Source organism: Geotrypetes seraphini, chromosome 8 (assembly GCF_902459505.1).
Source record: "Geotrypetes seraphini chromosome 8, aGeoSer1.1, whole genome shotgun sequence".
Taxonomy (NCBI): domain Eukaryota; kingdom Metazoa; phylum Chordata; class Amphibia; order Gymnophiona; family Dermophiidae; genus Geotrypetes; species Geotrypetes seraphini.
The window spans coordinates 34,268,462-34,289,567 of record NC_047091.1 but is presented as its reverse complement, the minus strand read 5'-3'; the positions used below and the strand labels follow the sequence as shown (position 1 = coordinate 34,289,567).

Sequence of the window (21,106 nt, the reverse complement as noted above, 5' to 3'; positions counted from 1 at the left end):
CGAAAGGGTGGTTGATCGATGGAATGATCTTCCACTTCAGGTAGTAGAGGCCAACAATGTGCTTGATTTTAAGAATAAATGGGATAAATATGTGGGTTCACTTTGAGGAAGTGCTTAGGGGGGTGGGCTATTTGAGTGGGCAGACTTGTTGGGCTGATGGCCCTTTTCTGCCGTCATACTCTATGTTTCTATGTCAGCCTTAGGCATCCATTGGCGTGCCTAGGCGCTTCTGTAAGCAAGATTAGGGAAAGCAAAAGTACAAGGTTCAAGCGATATGTCTAAAGAATGAGGTCTTGAGTAATATACGGTATCATACATAGATAGGGGAACCAGACCAAATCGTATCTCAAAAAGCATAAAAGAAAGTTCAATTCTGGGCTTCCTTTGGAAGCCAATGCAAACATAAGAACATAAGAATAGCCTTACTGGGTCAGACCTATGGTCTAACAAGCCTAGTAACTTGTTCTCATGGTGGCCAATCCAGGTCCCTAGTATCTGGCAAAAATCCAAAGAGTAGCAACATTCCATACAGAACCTGAAAGAATAGCAAGATTCCAGAATCCCAGAGAGTAACAAGATTCCATGCTTCCGATCCAGGGCAAGCAGTGGCTTCCCCCATGTCTTTCTCAATAACAGACTATGAACTTTTCCTCCAGGAACTTGTCCAAACCTTTCTTAAAACCAGCTACACTGTCCGCTTTTACCACAACCTCTGGCAACGCGTTCCAGAGCTTAACTATTCTCTGAGTGAAAAATTATTTCCTCCTATTGGTTTTAAAAGTATTTCCCTGTAACTTCATCATGCATCCCCTAGTCTTTGTAATTTTTGACGGAGTGAAAAATTGATCCACTTGTACCTGTTCTATTCCATTCAGGGTTTTGTAGACTTCAATCATATCTCCCCTCAGCCGTCTCTTTTCCAAGCTGAAGAGCCCTAACCTTTTTAGTCTTTCTTCATACGAGAGGAGTTCCATCTCCTTTACCATCTTGGAAGGGGGCGAGAGGTTGGGAAAGCACCTCGTGGTCCTTTTTTTTGCTGCCATCTGCTTCAGTTGTTTTTCCCTGTATTTGCTGGCCTGAGCCAATGTGCTGGAAGGGCGAGAGGGTGGAACTTTTGGAATGGGACAGTAACCACATTCTGCAGCTGGTACCTATTTCACATGGAAAGCAAGGGGGATTTGGGGGGGGGAGGTTTGGTTTTCCAAACACACAGGTCTGACGTTTGCGGCTTCAGAACTTGTCTGAAATATTCCGCTGTTCTTCTTGTGTGCCAATTTTGGTGTCATTTCATTCCTTTCTGGGAGGGTTATTGTGCCTACAGATGGACAGACAGACATGGATCCATCCTGCATAATGCTTTCCAACAGGCCTAAATTATGTGTAGATTATTCATATAACAGCTAAATATTGCCACTGTATGTTCATCCTCCATCCCTCACGCCATCGCTCCACTAAATGGGTGAAGGGCAATTAGAATATGTAAGTTGCCAGAGGATGTGGTAAGAGCAGATAGCGTAGCTGGTTTTAAGAAAGGTTTGAACAAGTTCCTGGAGGAAAAGTCCATAGTCTGTTATTGAGAAAGACTTGGGGGAAGCCACTGCTTGCCCTGTATTAGTAGCATGGAATATTGCTACACCTTGGGTTTTGGCCAGGTATTAGTGACCTTGATTGGCCACCTTGAGAATGGGCTACTGGGCTTGATGGACCATTGGTCTTACGGCTGAGGGGAGATATGATTGAAGTCTACAAAATCTGAGTGGAGTAGAACAGGTGCAAGGGGATCGATTTTTCACTCTGTCAAAAATTACAAAGACTAGGGGACACTCGATGAAGTTACAGGGAAATACTTTTAAAACCAAAAAGAGGAAATATTTTTTCACTCAGAGAATAGTTAAGCTCTGGAACGCATTGCCAGAGGTTTTGGTAAACGCGGATAGCGTAGCTGGTTTTAAGAAAGGTTTGGACAAGTTACTGGAGGAAAAGTCCATAGTCTGTTATTAAGACATGGGGGAAGCCTCTGCTTGCTCTGGATTGGTAGCATGGAATGTTGCTACTCCTTGGGTTTTGGCCAGGTACTAGTGACCTTGATTGGCCACCTTGAGAATGGGCTACTGGGCTTGATGGACCAGTGGTCTGACCCAGTAAGGCTGTTTTTATGTACCCATGAAATGCGAGAAAAAAAACCCTCCCAAAGTTAAGTTTCATTTTTGCTTCAGCATATTGTTGAGAGAGAACCAATGAATCAACCAGGCCTCCCTTGAACCAAAAACCAACTACATAGAAGCCACAAAGATGCTGCAAGCTGGATGACATCATTAGTCAGGTGACTTTCATCCTCCAGTCAGCAAATGACTAGAAGGGACCTTTTTTTTTTTTCCAGTCTTAGCACTAGGGCTGAGTTAACATACTTTCAGGCCTCCAATACAACCACAGAACCACAAGCTACACTGCAGTCTGTAATTCAGTGTCTGAACCCTAGACACAAGATTTTGCTGCTGCTGTTGTTAATACCAGCTGGGGGGGGGGAGGATTTTTGGTCTTTCTTGAGGTAAGTGTCATTCATTCATACTAGCTGGTTGCTGCGAGGGCTGTCTTCAATTTTGTCTCCTTCTCTAAAATAGTTAAAAAAAATTTTTTTTTCCATTCTTATTATACAGCAATGCACATGCTTCTGTTTGCAGGCTTGCGGCTAAGCATTCCTGAGGCAGTACAAACCCAAATTCTTGGTTATAGACAGGCACTTTGCTTCCTTTGGGATTTTTCTGTCTTATTTCCCCCCCCCCTCCCCCTTCAGTAAAGCCTTTTTTGAGAGTGGTGAAAACCACAAGGACTAAAAAAAAGTGTGTTTTTTGCATCAGGTCATGGCGTCCAACGGCATGTTTGAATTTACTGCCTTCACGCAAACATTCGTACTTGGTGAGTATCAACTTTTTTTGTCTTCTGATGGCTACAGAGAAAAAGGAAGGGAACCCGTAGGGTTTTCTAAAGGAGTTGCCAGTAGATCTTTTTTTGGCAAAATGAGTAGTGTGGGTCCCATCTAGATGCAAACAGAGACAAAACTTCTATCACATCAAGTGTCAAAATTGTGGCTTCACACCAGGGTCCACTTGGAGACAGTCAGACCTTCTAAATCTGTACAGCTTTTCTTTTTCTTTTGTTGACATATTAGATATAATATGAAATCAGCTCAGACTTCAGACATTAATCATTTTGTAACAATCTCAGTTTTCTTTGGGGAGGTGGGGGTGGGATGGAGAAGGAAACATTGAAATATTGCTAACTGTTGGCATTTAGTTCTGGGTATGGGACTGTCATTCATCACCTACTTGACTCCTTTCAAGACTCCCCCCCCAAAAAAAAAAACACTCTACAAAATAAGCACAATAAGGTTACTTCTAAATATTAAACTTTTGGGGATGAGTTTCAGAAGGCAGTATAGAGTGCAAAGATCACCTGCTATGGCCTTGGTGGATAGTTCATTTTTTTATTTGCGAGATGGGAACAATATAGACTTTTTATTTTTATATTGCTGGACCAAAGCTCTGGAATTCACCGCCTCTGGAACGCCTTGCCAGAGGTTGTGGTAAGAGCGGATAGCATGGCTGGTTGTAAGAAAGGTTTGGACAAATTGCTGGAGGAAAAGTCCATAGACATGGGGGAGCCTCTGCTTACCCTGGATCGGTAGCATGGAATGTTGCTACTCTTTGGGATTCTAGAATCTTGTTACTCTTTGGGTTTTGGCCAGATCCTAGTGACCTGGATTGGCCACCATGAGAACGGGCTACTGGGCTTGATGGACCTTTGGTCTGACCCAGTAAGGCTGTTCTTATGTTCTTACAGTCTGGGCAATTCTTAATTTAGAGAACTTTAAAAAAGAACTGAAACTTTTTTTTTTCCAGCAGACTTTTAGCTTTCGATCAACTTTAAGGAGCTTTTCTTGGCTGCTGATATGGAATTTGAACGTTATTAAGGAACAACAATTTCTTGCTGAATTAATTTTTGTGCATTTAAATAATGATTGCATTTTATTGCTCCTGTTTATGGTATCGTGCTTTTTTTAATGTTTTATCTGAACCCTGCTGAGAATTTTAGGTCATGAGGAAATTAAATGGTTTTAATAAATAACCCAGCTAACTGGAGACCACAGTGCCAGGCACAGGTGTAAGATTTGGGGTACTGAAAGTGTTGTAGCACCCCTGAGGTGAAGGTTTCCCTTATATACAAATCAGAATCAGATTTTATACCCCACTATAAAATTCCTTCCTGCTCCTCTGTCTCTATGGATCAGGGTTACACAGAATATGAACTCGATACAAAAGGGAAATGAATTTTATAAGATACAATTTAGATATCCAAATTTTAGGCAATTTTACTTATTCGGGCTGCCATAGGCACATGAGTTGCTCAGACCTGAGACTCTGTTGAAATATCTTTTCTCCCCTCCCTGGAGCAGCTGCATTTTAATATTGGACTAGAATCCCACATTACCAGTACTTGAGACATCTCACAGATGTAGCCAGGCAAGACCCAAACTACCAGTGTTCACCTGGTAGCTTATTTGCATGCCTGATGCACTAAATGCTGATGTGTTTATGAAAGCTGAGAGCCCAGGAAACCATCAGAAAGAATGCGCTATTTGTGTATTTATGCAAATAATATTTCCATACCATCTTCAGTTCAGTGGCAGTTTGCATGTTGACTTATCTGACCCTAAGTAATAAATGGTCAACATAACAACATCCTTGGGAGGAGGTTTGGCTTAGTGGTTAGAATGTTGACTTACGAATCATGAGACATCTTGGTCCATAATTCTAGATTTTTCTTCTGCCAATGACTCCTCTGTACAACCTGGGGCAAGCCCTTTTTTCTCCCTGTGATTCTGGCATCAGTTGTAAACAAGGCAACCAGTTACATTCGCCTACATTGGGTTTTTTGCTGTCCTCAAAGGACTTGTAGAGTTCATTCTAGAGGCCAAAGAGGGAAAAGTAACCTGCTCAAACCCACAAAATGTATGTGAGATATGAATCGTGACCCTTGGCACAGATGTCAGCTCTGCGGGTGCTTGAACACTCCTAATATTGAGCAAAACAGGTGGCATGTTATTTGTGTTGAGTTTATCACATCCCAAACGTTTTGAAAAGTTGACTTCTATGACCCTTGGTTCTGTAATCACTAGGTTGCTTCTCCAGTCTCTATTCTGGCACTAATGCTTTACCCTCACCATCAGGTCCCGTGGATTTATTTATTTCTTAAAATTTCTAAACCGCCTAAACCTAAGCGGTTAACAATTAAAACATTCATAATAGTTCGGAAGACAATACTTTACAAAAATGCATTCAATCACACTACAAATTACACAGTAATTTATCCCACTTAAAAGCAACATCAGAAAACTCAATGAGTCTACATATTAACTATACACACACTAAGTAAAGTGCAGTAATCAAAATTCAAAATACATATTAAATATACCTACCGTTAACCAACACAATTTCAAAGAAAGGTCTCTACAAATAATTGTGTCTTCAACCTCTTTTTAAACTGTAAACGATCAGGGTAGGTCCTCAGGATTCCAGGGAAGGAAAGGCGACCAGCTCAATGAAGATAAACGTATCCAGCAAAACAGATTAGTGCGATGACCAATTCATGTGGAAGTCTGTCTAGAAAAGACAAACGGAATAAATGAGCGAGATGGAAAGAATTTAAACACCTATGTGACCTTTATTGATTTTCCTATCTGGATTGTCATGTTTGAAATAGCGCCATCATCTGTGGTTTTTACATTCCAGAAATGACGATGCCCTGGTAGGTGGGAGACCCTGAAGAAAGGGTGGGAGCCTACATAAAGATACTAATGAGGCTGGAAGAGAAATAATCACCAGCAACTTGCACATCTGTTGACCTCCTGTATTTTGTAAAAGATGGTTTTCACTGCAGCCACGTAAAGCCAACTCCAAGGCATTTGAGCACTTTATGGGTTTCATTCTTGCAGTGCAGCCCAGATGGTCAAAGTTTGCAATCTCCTTGACTCTCTGACCATCACTTTTAGAAATTCTATTTATTTAGGGGCCCTTTTACTAAAGTTTAGTGTGTGCTAACAGACATTAGCCAGCGTTGCCACTTGGCCCATACGAAGGAGTGCTAAAAAGATCTCAGCCCAACCAAGAAGAGAATGGCCTGAATACGGTTCAATCAATGATCTGAAACAATGTCAAAACATAGAGTTTTGTTTCCGCAAATTGGCACTTGACCAAATAAGACAACACTCTTTTCAGTTACAGTGGCACAATATCGTTCAGAATTTAGGAAGTTGGTTGGTTGGGCTGAGAACTTTTCAGCACCTCCTCGTATGTAATAAAAGTGAGCCAAGCATAGGACAATCGAGCCATTGTGACATCACTGATGAGGTTGGCTCTTATTAGTGGAATGAGGCATTATGACATCACAATCTCAGATCTGGTTACCAGAGACTGAAAGTCTTCACACCACGAACGGGTGCTGAAAAGTGGTTCAATCAGTGATCCGAAACAATGTCAAAACATATAATTTCATTTCTGCAAATTGACACGTAACAAAGTAGCGACAGTGGCAAAATATCATTCAAAATTTAGGAAGTTGGTCGGTTGGACTGAGAGCCTGTCAGCACCCCCTCAGACATATAAAATAGGGCACAAAGCATTTAGCTCGCACTAATGTCCCGTTAGTATGTGCTAAGCTTTAGTAAAAGGGCCTCTTAGTTATTAAAAGATGCTTATTTCCTGCTAAATAAGGGCGTACACAGGTAGGGCTAGTCTCAGTTAGGGTACTGGTCTTTGACCACAAGGGCCGCCGCTTGAGCGGACTGCTGGGCGCGATGGACCACTGGTCTGACCCAGCAGCGGCAACTCTTATGTTCTTATGCCTTCAATTCAGCAAATCCCAATAGCTTCCCAGCATTAATAGAAAATTCCATCTTCTGAAATCCTACGGCCTAGTGAGCAAGTTAAAACTGTCAAGGTCACACTCCCAAACCTTATGTGAACTGGTTTAAGACCGCCTAATATTTTCAACAAGCCGGTTTAATCTCTTTGTATGTTAAACATGTCAGCTCAAGACAGAAAATCTTACTTGCTCGTATCATTTTTACGCCAGCTAAAAATTTGTTACCAAGATCCCAGGAATGTAATGTATTAACCGACCTAAAGTTCAATCTATTAGTTTTTGTAGTTACTAGACTTTGGTGTCATGGGGCAGCTAATTATTGATAACAATGTGGCTAGGAATTATTACAAAAGGGCTGGTTAACAAGAATATTATAATGCCCCTGTATCGCTCCATGGTGTGACCTCACCTAGAGCATTTCATTCAATTCTGGTCTCCTTATCTCAAAAAAGATATATGGTGGCACTAAAAAAGGTTCATAGAAGAGTGACCAAGATGATAAAGGGGGATGGAACTCTTCTCGTATGAAGTTAGGGCTCTTCAGTCTGGAAAAAAGATGGCTGAGGGGAGATAGGATTGAAGTCTACAAAATCCTGAGTGGAGTAGAACGGGTACAAATGGATCGATTTTTCACTCCGTCAAAAATTACAAAGACTAGGGGGACACTTAATGAAGTTACAGGGAAATACTTTTAAAACCAATAGGAGGAAATGTTTTTTTATTCAGAGAATAGTTAAGCTCTGGAACGCATTGCCAGAGGTTGTGGTAAGACCGGATAGCGTAGCTGGTTTTAAGAAGGGTTTGGACAGTTTCCTGAAGTAAAAGTCCATAATCTGTTATTGAGAAAGACATAGGGGGAAGTCACTGCTTGCCCTGGATGGGTAGCTTGGAATGTTGCTACTTCTTGGGTTTTGGCCACCATGAGAACGGACTACTGGACTTGATGGACTATTGGTCTGACCCAGTAAGGCTATTCGTATGTTCTTAAATAGTGTATTATATTTAAATGCATTTTAGCATCAGCTGTGTGAGGTGTGTGCAAAATTTTACATGTTTGTAAATCCAGAATTGGCCACTAAAAATGGTTTTCTTGGCAAAGGAGGTCTGGGTTAGGTTCAGGGTAAGGCTCATGCATTTGATATACCATCTTTCTGTGGTACAACCAAAGTGGTTTACATATAATATACAGGTACTTTCTCTAAGTTTTTTTGTACATGGGTCAAGAGAGGGGTCAGGTTTCCAGTGCTGTACCTTCTCTTCCCAGAACTGCCTTCTGTCACTATTGATGTCTACATGGCTGAGTTGGTACAGGGTAACTGAAAAGTCTCTGGGTTTGTTTGTTTCTTTATAATCCGCTTTTACCAAAGCAGAGTACAGCAAAACACACACAATAAAATTGACTTACTACATAAAATACTATTATAAAAATGAAAAAAAATTTCATATAGTCATAAAACCAATATCATAAAAGCCAAAATTTGCTATATAATCACCGATCCTTCTTTTCAATAACCTATGTCATAACTTGAGCAACCATGTGGGTGCTTGAGCATGTCTTAGTCTCCCGTTGGGGCCATAAAGATTATTTCGTCACCCATCAGGTTTTGTATAATTCAGCTCCCTGGTATTTTCCCCAGAGGTTACAGGTTTACCGTCCATCATGATCTCTGAGATCCGAGATGACTAAATAATTGGCTATTTCTGCTTTGAGCACCATCCGAAATGCTGCGACCGGGTCAGCTGCCTTTTCCGTAGCTTGTTTCACGTTTGTGGAATCATCTGCCAGGATATGTGTATCGTTGTAGAAATCTGAAGCAGTTTAAAACAAACGTATTTGAAGATACATTCATTTTATCTTGCTTTTCCTCCTGATTTGTCAGATTGCCCCATTGCATCTTCCAGTGTTACAGAGATTTGTTTCTGTTTCTCTGATTCATCGACATTGAAGACAGTTTCTGGCACCAGAATCTCCCTCCCACGTCATCCTCAGTGAAGACCAAAGCAAAGAATTAATTTCATCTCTCTGCTATGGCCTCGTCTTCCCTGAGTTCCCTTTTTACCTCTTGGTCATCTAGCAGTCTGATTCTTTTACCAGTTTCTTCCTTTTAATATACCCCAAAAAGAGTTTTTATTATGTGTTTTGCCTTCAAGAAAATCTTCTTTTCCAAAGTCCCTCTTTGCCTTCTTTATCTTCAGTTGGATCAAGTTTTCAAGTTTCAAGTTTATTTAAAAATTATACCCCCCCCCCCTAATCACTGTTTCGAACTTCACGGTATAGCGGTATATAAGAAATAAATTATTATTATTATTATTAATCAGGCTTCTAGGCGGTGTACATTGATCAATAAAAACAGTCAACTTAACAAACATTGGAGGGAACAAAAAAAATAACTAAACAAACAGACTTGGAAAAAAGGGATCGAACTACAATCTTATAGGAAAGAAACATTGAAGGAAAGGACAAGAGGTAAGGGAAAGTCTAAAAGAAAGGAAGTCAAATTGTCCTTAGAAGAGCAGTTGCTATTAAACCACATCTTTAAAACAGTAGGGGCTACTCGAAGGCATCTTTAAATAAAAAGGTTTTTTAATTTGGATTTGAACTGGTTTAAATTTGTTTCCTCTCTTATGTAATTGGGTATGGAGTTCCAAAGGGAGGGTGCAGTGACCGAAAAGATGTTTAAGCGCATGGTATTAATATTTTTCCGAGAGGGGATATTAAGAAGATGTTGTGTGGCGGAGCAGAGTGATTTGAGGGAGGGGGGGGGGGGGAGCATAGGGTATAAGAAGTCTGTTTATGAATTCCGGTTGGTTACAGGTTCTGGTTTTGAATGTAAGTAGAAGAAGTTGATAAGAGATTCTATGAACATAAGAACGTAAGAACATAAGCAATGCCTCCGCTGGGTCAGACCTGAGGTCCATCGTGCCCAGCAGTCCGCTCACGCGGCAGCCCAACAGGTCCAGGACCTGTGCAGTAATCCTCTATCTATACCCCTCTATCCCCTTTTCCAGCAGGAAATTGTCCAATCCTTTCTTGAATCCCAGTACCGTACTCTGCCCTATTACACCATCTGTAAGCGCATTCCAGGTGTCCACCACACGTTGGGTAAAGAAGAACTTCCTAGCATTTGTTTTGAATCTGTCCCCTTTCAACTTTTCTGAATGCCCTCTTGTTCTTTTATGTTTCGAAAGTTTGAAGAATCTGTCCCTCTCCACTCTCTCTATGCCCTTCATGATCTTGTAAGTTTCTATCATATCCCCTCTAAGTCTCCTCTTCTCCAGGGAAAAGAGACCCAGTTTCTCCAATCTTTCTCTTTCTTTCTCTCTCTCTCTATTTCTGTCTCTCTCCTTTTCTCTCTCTCTCTCTCTATTTCTCTCTGTCTCCCTTTCTCTCTCTCTTTCTGTCCCTCTCTACTCTCTCTATGCCCTTCATGATCTTGTAAGTCTCTATCATATCCCCTCTAAGTCTCCTCTTCTCCAGGGAAAGAGACCCAGTTTCTCCAATCTCTCAGCGTATGGGGAGCCAGTGTACTTTAATTAGTAGAGGTGAGACATGGTCGAATTTCCTTGCCTGGAAGATAATTGTAACAGAAGTATTTTGGATAATCTGCAATCGTCGGATTTCTTTCTGTGTAATTCCTTTGTAGAAGGCATTACAGTAGTCAATACAGGAGATCCCCAGAGAGTGAATTAAAATATTGACAGATGAGGGTTTGAGTACTTTAGATAAAGAACGGATCAATCTATTTTCTGAAGAATCTCTTGGCTTATTCTCTACTAGTCTTTAAGCCCGTTACATTAACGGGTGCTAGAATAGATGTGTGTGTCTGTCTTTCTTTCTTTCTCTCTCTCCCCTTGGCCGCTGTCTGTCTGTCTATGTTTATTTGTTTTTCTCTCCTTGGACACTGGCTGTCTCTCCTTGGACGCTGCCTGAATGTCTTCCTTTCTGTCTGTCTCAATGGCCCCCTGTGTGTCATTCTTTGTGTCTGTGTCCTTGTGTCATTCCCCAGCCCCCCCAGAGCTAAGCTGTCTGCTTCCAGCATACCCCTTTCCCTCTCCCTGACCCCTTGTGTCTTCCCCCTCCCCCCCCCCGAGCAAAGCTGTCTACCCCCCAGCACACCTCTCCAACAAAAGCATCCCCATGTACCTGCAGCACTGGCACGACACTCTTCAGCCAATCGTGAGTGCTCAGAGCGCGACAGGGAGCGGGGACTGCAGCTTCTTCGGTGAGGAAGGAGAGGTTGGCCCAACTCTCCGCTATCTGCAGTCAGCACAACCCTCCCACCAGAACAGCCGCCTTTCCTGCATGCTCCATGGCCCTTCTTTTTCCTCTTCCCCTCCCTCCAGTCACCGCTGCCATTCCTATTTAAAACGGCCTGCTGAGGTTCGCGGCCGGCTGTAGCGAACCTCGCAGGCCGCTGTTCACCTCAGTAGCATGTTCCCTCTGACGCGATCGCGTCAGAGGGAACGTGCTACCACGTGGAGAGCGGCCTGCGAGGTTCGCTACAGCCGGCCGCGAACCTCAGCAGGCCGTTTTAAATAGGAATGGCAGCGGTGACTGGAGGGAGGGGAAGAACAGGAGCGGGAGCGGTTGTCGCGGGAGGGGGTGAGTCAGAATGGCAGCGGTGACTGGAGGGAGGGGAAGAACAGGAGCGGTAGCGGTTGTCGCGGGAGGGGGTGAGTCAGAATGGCAGCGGTGACTGGAGGGAGGGGAAGAACAGGAGTGGTAGCGGTTGTTGCGGGAGGGGGTGAATCGGCGACGTGCAGACCGCTGTGAACAGGAGCGGCAGTGGCGGCAGGACCATGAGCCCTCCTCCCGCCATCCGCCTCCTGTCGCCCGATGCAGCTCTCAAGCCGCGGCCAAGGCTGGGGACTCGCGCATGCGCACTCCTGCGGCCACAGACCTACACCGCACAGAACACGCAAATAGGAGTGCGCATGCGCGGCTAGCTCTTTATTATATTAGATAGGGTTACCAGATGTCCCCGGACATGTCCTCCTTGTGAGGACATGTCCGGGGGGTCCGGATGACTTTTCAAAACCCAGCGCTTTGTCTGGGTTTTGAAAAGCCTCCTCTGAATTGTGTCGGGCAGGAGGAAATTCGTGTGTTGGTGGAACGGTGACGGGACAAAAGCGCGTGAGACTTCGGTGCGCAGACATTGCAGCGCCGACACTTCGGCGCAAGATCCCAGCGCGCCGCCTAAAAAGTTACTTTTAAAAAGCTCTGATGGGGGGTGTGGGAGGAACCCCCCACTTTACTTAATACTCTTCGCGCTGCCATTGGGGGGTGTGGGGGGTGCAACCCCCACATTATAGAGAAAATGTAACTTTTTCCTAAAAAATCGGGAAAAAGTTAAGTTTACTCTATAATGGAGGGTTCTAACCCCCCCAAACCCCCCATGGCAGCGCAAAGAATATGAAGTAAACTGGGGGGTTCCCCCCACATCAGAGCTCTTTAAAAGTAACTTTTTAGGCAGCACACCGAAGTCCTGCACATGAATGACTATGAACCAGTGGAACTGGGCGGGGATGGGGGCAGTTTTAGGAGGGGAGTCCAGATTTTACTTTAGTAAAATCTGGCAACCCTAATTCTGTAAGCAGCACCTAGAAAAGTGGCACCTGCCCATGCCAGTCATGGTCAGGTGCCGCGTACAGAATTGCGGCTCCCAAGGACCCTAGGCATTGGAACTGTAGGGCAGGGTTTTATAGGCCTACATTTCTGGTGCCTAGGGTCCTTGTAGAATAACGGCCAGCGGCATGGCCCCTAAACACACCTATGTCCGGGCTTCTGTGTCACTAGGCGCCACTAGGCACCACAGACTCAGGTGCCAGTCCCGGAGGGCGTCTAATTTTTTTTTAAATCTGTTTAGAATGGCGCAATCAATTATTGTGCCACTTAAAACCAATTAAAACACTTAAGTTAGGCACCAGCAGGCACAACCTAAGCACCAACCGGCGCATAACTTTCAGCAGCTTTTTGGATAATCTAGCCCTAAAAGCCTCCTTCATCTCACTTTTTAACCATGCTGGCTGTCATTTGGCTTTCTTTCTGTCTTTTTTAAAATGTGGAATATATCTGGTCTGGGCTTCCAGAAGGATATTTATGATCAAATAAATTTTTGATCTTTGCAGCCATTCCTCTAAGATTTTCTTTTTTTTTTTTTTTTTTTTTAAATTTTACCATGTTCATCATTTTATCAAAGTCTCCCTTTTGAAAATTAAATACTAGCATATTGGATATCCTGTGTATACTTACTCCAGCTATTAAACCATATCTGATCATGTTATCTGTCCAGACACTTGATCAGTTGTCGACAGTCAACCTCCAGCAATTAAGTTAAACCAGCCAAATATAGGGCTGCCATTTATGAGGTCCTATTTGGCCAGCTAACTTTACCCCCCACCCCCCTTTTTTTACGAAGCGGCGTTACGCTTTTTTATCATCAGCCGCATTCCTTTGAGCGTCAGAGCTAATACCACCACGGCTGGTGATAAAAAAAAGCCAAATCAGCTTCATAAAAGAGGGGCATAACTGGTCCCATCCCTAGACTGCTCACTAAATAGCTGGTTTTGGCTTAGGCAGCCTCTCTTGCCCAGTGAAATCATTTTGAATATTGACCTGTACAAACACCCCTGATTATGTGAATAATATGAGGAAGGACTTAGTGAAGCTTGAAGAATGGTCTGAAATTTGGCAGCTAAGATTTAATGCAAAGAAATGCAAGGTTGTGTATTTGGACTGCAAAAACCCAAAGGAATGGTACAGTTTAGGGGGTGAAGGACTTTTGTGAAAGAGAAGCAGGACTTGGGTGTGATAGTATGTGATGATTTTAAGGTGGCCAAACAGGTTGAAAAGGTGATGGCAAAAGCTAGAAGGATGCTAGGTTGCATATAACCAGTAGAAAAAAGGAGCTATTGATGCCCCTGTATAAGACTCTGGTGAGACCTCATTTAGAATATTGTGTACAATTCTGGAGGCCGCACCTTCAAAAAGATATAAACAGGATGGAGATGTTTCAGAGGAAGGCTACTAAAATGGTTCGTGGTCATCGTGATAAGGAGTATGGGGACAGACTTAAAGATCTCAATCTGTATACTTTGGAGGAAAGGCGGGAGAGGGGAGATATGATAAAGATGTTTAAGTCAACCAAACATTCAAAAAATGTCACATGAATGTTCTTGAGAGATGTTTAAGTGACATAAATGCGCATGAGGCAGGTCTCTTTCATTTGAAAGGAAGCTCTGGGATGAGAGAGCATAGGATGAAGTTAAGAGTAATGTAAGGAAATGTTTTTTTACAGAAAGGGTGGCAGATGCATGGAATAGTCTCCAGGTAGAGGTGCTGGAGACAAAGACCATGTCTGAATTGAAGAAAGTGTGGATCTCTTAGGGAGAGGAGGAGACAATGGATGGGCAGACAGACTGAATGAGACATTTGGCCTTTATCTGCTGTCATATTTCTATAGAACCAAAAAACAGAAGGAACAAGCCTCAAAATGCAAAGAAAGAGATAGCAAGAAGAGGCACTGGAGACGTCATAACCGTTGTGGAAGCTCACCGGTTGAGATGTTTCCAGTGCCTCTTCTTGCTATCTCCGTCATATTTCTCTAACCATAAAGCTCTATGACATCACAATGCAGGTGTAAAGAGCCTTAGCCAATAGGGAGAGGAGGAGATGATGGATCCTGAGAAGGGCCATTTGGCATTTATCTACCATCACGTTTCTATGTCAGAAACACTCTTCTGCAATTTGCACAAGATACAGATCTCCATGGGCAATTCGTCGGTGAATGCTTTTACCCAAGAGACTTTTTCAGTTGCTGTGCATGGCTTCCTACTTCAGACACCTGTGCTTATACAGTTTAGAAATGGGAATCAGCAAATGCGTGAAAAGGTTTTCTCTCACACCCATTTGATTCATGTGCCAGCTGGGATACATTCAAAGCAATTCTGTTTCTTTTATGACAGATTAGCTGGGAGTCACTGAGTGATTTTCCTGTAAGGTTGATTTTGCTGTAGCAGGGGCTGATATTGTCTGTAAGATTCAGTTCAGGGCGTTACAATTTTTTTTTTTCTAACTAAAGGTTTGGCCTACCATTGAGCTCTGTTTTTCAGCCCCTACTGACTTATGCAAATGAGGCCCCACTTCTCTCCCCATCCCCCTACAGGTTGCCCTTGGTCATTACTATGTATGATGTAAAGAAAACCCGTTTACAGGACTGCAAATTTAACCAGTACTTTGTAAACCAGTGGAGGAGTGGCCTAGTGGTTAGAGCAGCCTGAGGTTGTGAGTTCAATTCCCACTACAACTCCTTGTGACTGAGCAAGTCACTTAATACTTCATTATCCCAGGTACAAAATAAGTGTCTCCCTAAAATATGTAAACTACACAGAAAAAGCAGTATATCAGTTCCTTTACAATCAAGCTATTGTGACATCATTGATGAGGTTGACTCTTATTGGTGGAATGAGGCATATTGATATCACAATCTCAGGGGGGAAAATAGCAACACAGGCCACTGGGAATAGAGGAGTCACTCAGTGGTTACAGCAGCTGCCTCCACACCCTGAGGTTGTGAGTTCATTTCCCACTGCAGTGCCTTGTGACTTTGGGCAAGTCACTTAACCCTTTACTGCCCCAGGTACAAAAGATAAGTACCTGTCTAAAATAAGTAAACTGCTTTGATTTCAACCACGTAGCAAAAGTGATATATCGGGTCCCGTTCCCTTTAGATTTTAATTCCACCATAATTGCAGCTTCCCTTCTTCCCCAGCATACGCAGGCCTATCGTATAGATGGGGAATTCGATCTCTGATCCCCTGGTGATTACTCTTAAGGAACTGATTACATTAGGAGTTTGTTTCCTGGAAAGTCATCGAAGCAGGTCTTTAGATTATTTGGGAGTGAGGGAGAAGAAAATCATATTTCACTAGTTTGTTTCTGCTATTTTGGGAGCAGGTTATCCAGTACAGCTCTAAATGGTCTCACCCTCTCGTGAAGTTTCCTGGGGGGAGGGGGGAAGGGGGCTCACCTATAAATTAACCCCAAAAAATACACTCTAGCTCAGGGATCTCAAAGTCTCTCCTCAAGGGCCGCAATCCGGTCGGGTTTTCAGGATTTCCCCAATGAATATGCATTGAAATCAGTGCATGCAAATAAATCTCATGCATATTCATTGGGGAAATCCTGAAAACCAGATTGGATTCCGGCCCTCGAGGACTGGAATCCAATCGGGTTTTCAGGATTTCTCCTATGAATATGCATTGAAAGCAGTGCATGCAAATAGATCTCATGTATATTCATTGGGGAAATCCTGAAAACCCAACTGGATTGCGGCCCTCGAGGAGGGACTTTGACACCCCTGCTCTAGCTCATTCTGTATCTGTGAGAAAACGGCATTTCTCCTGCCCTGAGCTGACATTTCATGACTTAGCAGACAAATTAGTCATAGGGCCCAGTTTCACAATGACTGGTTTTCTGGTCAGTTCAGCCTGCGTACAATGAGAACCTGAGAGGTTTGATGAACAAATATGATACAGTGGAATTGTCCTGCCTGCTGGGCCCAGCGACAATGACAAATCGTAAAGAACATTAAACAAGTTGAGATCTGCGTAGTTTCCCTCTGATTTAATGGTACGGCATTCAAAGCTGCATGCGCAAATATGAGCATGTGCACAATTGAACTGAATAATGAGCCAATTAGCACAGTAATTGGTGTTATTTGGCAACAATTTGGATTTGCATGAGCATCTTGCTAAGTGCTATAAAGGAAATCTTTTAGCCCCCTTTTACAAAACTGTAGCACGGTTTTTAACGCCAGTCACAGAGATACTTAGATGCTTTTAAAACAGGTCGATGTTCCATGCTGTACGTCTTGGGAAATGTTTGATTATCACAAGAAGACGTCCAAGTGCTGAGGCGCCCAAAGCCCATCCATAACATGCCTCCAACGCGCCCCCTCGAGCTGTGGATACGCTGCGGCTAAGAAGCCTAGCTATATGTTCAAAAAGCCATCTAGATTTAGGCTGGTTTTTATAGACGTCTTCGTGTTTGGAAAATGAGCCCCCCGTAGTATCATTTTACTCTGTGTCATCACTGAGAAGGCTGCAGAACAGTTGGCAAGTGTGACAGAGGAAGTGGTCATCATACGAGCTGCTGGAACCCTGCAAACATTCTCAGAACAGTGCCTGTTTGCTGGTCATTACTTTTCAGAGGTTTCATTCACACACATAGATGGAGATGGAGATTTATTTATACAGATTTGGCCCACACCTTTTTCAGTAGTAGGTCAGGTATGCTAGGTATTCGTTCCCCGTCCCCAGAGGGTTTATGATCAAATAGAAATGTACAAAAAATACAGCAGACGTGGGAAGGGGATTTTGCAGCCCCTGTATAGGAGAAGGAGTGAGGACAATTCTATAACTGGGCACATACATGTATAGTATACTAACATTTATGTACACAAGTGCTAGCAGGGGGCCTGTTGTGTCCTTTCTCCTTCCCTCTCATCCACTTACTGTTACATCCTTCCCCTCCCCTTCCATCTACACTTTCACATTCTTTTCCCCTCCTCTTCCCTTCAGACACTGTTGCATCCTTTCCCCTCCCCTTCATCCACCCTGCTGCATCCTTCCTCCTCCCCTTTCATCTTGTCACTGTTGTATCCTTCCTCCCCTTCCATCTTGTCACTGTTGTATCCTTCCTTTCACCCTGCTGCATCCTTCCCTCTCCTCTTCCTTCCAGTCACTATTGCGACCCTCCACCTTTCCTTGCCCTACTCTGCTGTGTCACCTCCCCAATCCCCAGTCTACTGATCTAGCAACCTTTGCATTTCTCCTCTTCCCTACTCTGCAATAGTATTCAAGAAGACTTTTCCACTGTCTGTTGGCAGATGTCAGTCGCGCTGCACTGTTTCCTGTTCTATCATGTGTATGATAAAATCATCCCTATCTATAAGCTCTGTGAAGGTCTGTACTAGGGTTCCACCTCCATCTCCATGAAAACATGGTTTCTTACATCTACCTGTCCTTTCAGACCTACTTTTCTTTCAGCTTCTTATCTTTGAAAGGTTTCTTTTCGGTACCTTATTGAAGTCATGCTGACTATTTCAGTCCTTATATGTGTGAGAGCCCCGCCCATGCCCCGCCCTTATGCACACTCCCTTGTATTTGCATACTGTGCAAGTTAGGTATGCTGTCTCTGCTGGTACTTTTGTGGGTTAATATATACTTATAAGTGCTAGTATTTTGTACATTTACATTTGCAAGGGGCCTAGAGTCTTTCACAGGGACCATTACCTAGGTTTATCAGATATCCGGGAAATAGCTAAGAAGTAAAAAAAAAAAAAATTTAAATTGAATCAGGTTGGGAAGACTGGATGGACCATTGTTGCCGTCATCTACTATGTTACTATGTCCTTTTTTTAGAGGAGTGTTCGGGTGCCTGGTGTTCGGGTGCCTGTAAATGAACTACTAAACCCCAGACGTTCCGCATTCATTCTCTCATATTTATATGTGGTACACGCATTTGCCCACCAAAATGTGTAATTTCTTCTGTCGTGGCTCTTCAAGTTACATGTGACCATTTGATAAATTACTATTCAAACATTTGTCCCGATGGCATCGACGATGTCACCAAATATGTTTTAATGGCTTTTTGGACGCCACGGAGCCATGTCGAATCAGATCAGCAGCGTGAAAGAATCCTCAGGGAGAATGTATAACATAGCGTGAGAGAAGTGAATGAGAGGTCGACCACTTTTGAGTCCTGAAGCAGATTTTGTGAAGCATGCATGTCGGCTACGGGTCAAACGCTAAGCAGCGGAGCTGCGAGAGGGAACTCCAAAGAAAGTTAGGCTAAGAAGTTGTTGATAGAAAGTAAAAGAGGAAGAATAGTGGAAACATGAATAAACGGAATTTAGACGTTTAAATCTGGGTTAGCAGTGGAAACTCAAGATCTAGGGCTCCTTTTACAAAGGTGCGTTAGGGCCTTAACCCGCGGAATAGCGCACGCTAAAATGCCGCACGCGCTAGCCGCTACTGCCTCCTCTTGAGCAGGAAGTAGTTTTTCGGCTAGGGCGCACTAATCCGGTGCGTGCACTAAAAACGATAGCGCCCCTTCATAAAAGGAACCCATAATGTTATCGTCTGAAGCCTGAAAAAGGAACGAGATAAAATGTTTATATGAATAGTTCAGTTTAGTTTATCCAAAGCGGATCACAAAACGATAAAAGCGGTTACAATGCATGCTAAGTAACATTAAGCAAATAACAAAAATCTGCTGACTCATAAAACCCAACATATTACCAGGTGACATAATTCTTTTTTTTAAAAAATAAATTCTTTATTGTTTTTCAAACTTAGTGCATTACAAATAATATAACATTAGAAGATTACATAAAATGCACCACAAAAGGAGACACCTCGAAGGCCAAGCGAGAGCCAACGCGTCTACCCCTTCCGACGCCTGCTCCCTGCGTCTGCTGAAGAATCGAGGAAGCTTCGCATTGTTCGACGAGGCCACGAGGTCTACGTCCGGGAGACCCCCCCACCTTTGCACTATGAAGTCGAACACCTGATTGGAGAGTTCCCATTCTCTGGGATCTAGAAGATGTCTGCTGAGGAAGTCCGCCTGAACATTTTTCTGACCCGCAATGTGAGCCGCCAACAGCAGAGGAAGGTGAAGTTCTGCCCATTGAAGGAGAAGCATGGCCTCGTTCGCCAGCCGAGAACAGGTACCGCTCTGCCTGTTGATGTATGCCACCGCTGTGACACTGTCCGAAAAAACCCTTGTCGGGTGGCCCCGAACCATGGGCAGGAACGCTTGGAGCGCGAGCCCGGTCGCTCTCGATTCCAGAAGATTGATGGGCCACTGAGATTCCTCTGGAGACCAGACTCCCTGCGCTGAGGATTAAAGGCAGTGAGCCCCCCCCCAACCCTCCAGACTGGCATCCGTGGTAATTATCATCCATGCTAGAGTCGCCAGAGACATGCCTTTGAACAAACTGAAATCGTTGAGCCACCAAGCCATACTGAGCGATGCTGGTGGTGTCCATTGCAGACGATGATTGTAATCCTGAGACCACCGAGAGAGAAGTGATTGTTGCAGTGGTCTCATGTGAAAGCGTGCCTAAGACACAACTCCAGCGTTGCCACCATGGATCCCAGAAGGTGGCATAATTCAATTACAAAGCATAATTTCAATCTTTTGACAATTGCTTGTGCTATCAGAGTATCATTAAATGCCAGACAAACAAGCCCCGTAACGCCCCCTCTCCGGAATCACCCGGCCACACGTTCGACCCATTTCCCCCCCTTTATTGATCACTGGCTTCCGCCCCCTTCTTCATCAGCCAAGTTCGGCTAAAGTTGTTGTAAAGCCAATAAATTGTGGAAAATCGGCCCATTCGGCCCTGCCCCCCCCCCCCTCCATTGACCGCTTTCCTCCTTCTCTCCTTCCCACTTCCGCTTCTTCAGCCATGTTAGGCGGAAGGTGTTGTAAATCCAATACATTGTTTGTAAATCGGCATGTCAATGCGGATCCTAATGTAATTGTTGTGAACCGCCTAGAACTCGATGGGTATGGCGGTATATAAGAATAAAATTATTATTATTATTATTTATTATTATTTATTTTGAATTTTTTTTTTTTTAGATATCTCTACTAGTCTATTGTGATTGTTGCTAGTTAGCATGGTGGCAGGGGCAGGAGTTCAAATGAGGGCCCCCCCCACCTCAGAAGACGCTGCATAGTTTATTTGCAGTGTTTGGCGCAGAATTCCCCAGGAGTAAAGTACCACTATGCTGCTGTGAATTAGGACTCCTTTTACGAAGCCGCGTTAGCGGTTTAACGCACGTAATAGCGTGCGCTAATTTGCCGGCCGCGCTAGTTGCTACCGCCTCCTCTTGAGCAGGTGGTAGTTTTTTGGCTAGCGCGTGCTAAAAAGTTGCATGTGATAAAGCTTGTAAAAGGAGCCCTTAGTATATCTGTTATCTGCTAATGATTTAAGCTGAATATAAAAAAATAACCCAAAAATAAGGGAGAATATTGATGAGATAGAGGAGAATAAATCTCCCCTAGACCCCAAAACAAAAGGGTGAAGGGGAGAGACAGCTCAAACAACAAACTACCACACAAAATCTCCAACCTATTGATATCAACCCCAGACTACAGGATGTTCAGAAAGGA

The 21,106-nt window shown here is 43.5% G+C and overlaps 1 protein-coding gene across 1 annotated transcript in view; it reads left to right on the top strand.

Annotated features, from left to right (window-relative positions):
* Nucleotides 1-2,424: 2,424 nt before the first annotated feature.
* Nucleotides 2,425-21,106, top strand: part of RUNX3 (RUNX family transcription factor 3) — a 145,349-nt gene continuing 126,667 nt past the window's right edge. Inside the window, exons 1-2 of the mRNA XM_033955781.1 lie at nucleotides 2,425-2,548; nucleotides 2,859-2,916. Coding sequence (XP_033811672.1) covers nucleotides 2,862-2,916 — 55 coding nt within the window. The 5' untranslated portion in view covers nucleotides 2,425-2,548; nucleotides 2,859-2,861. The remainder of the gene's footprint in view (nucleotides 2,549-2,858; nucleotides 2,917-21,106) is intronic.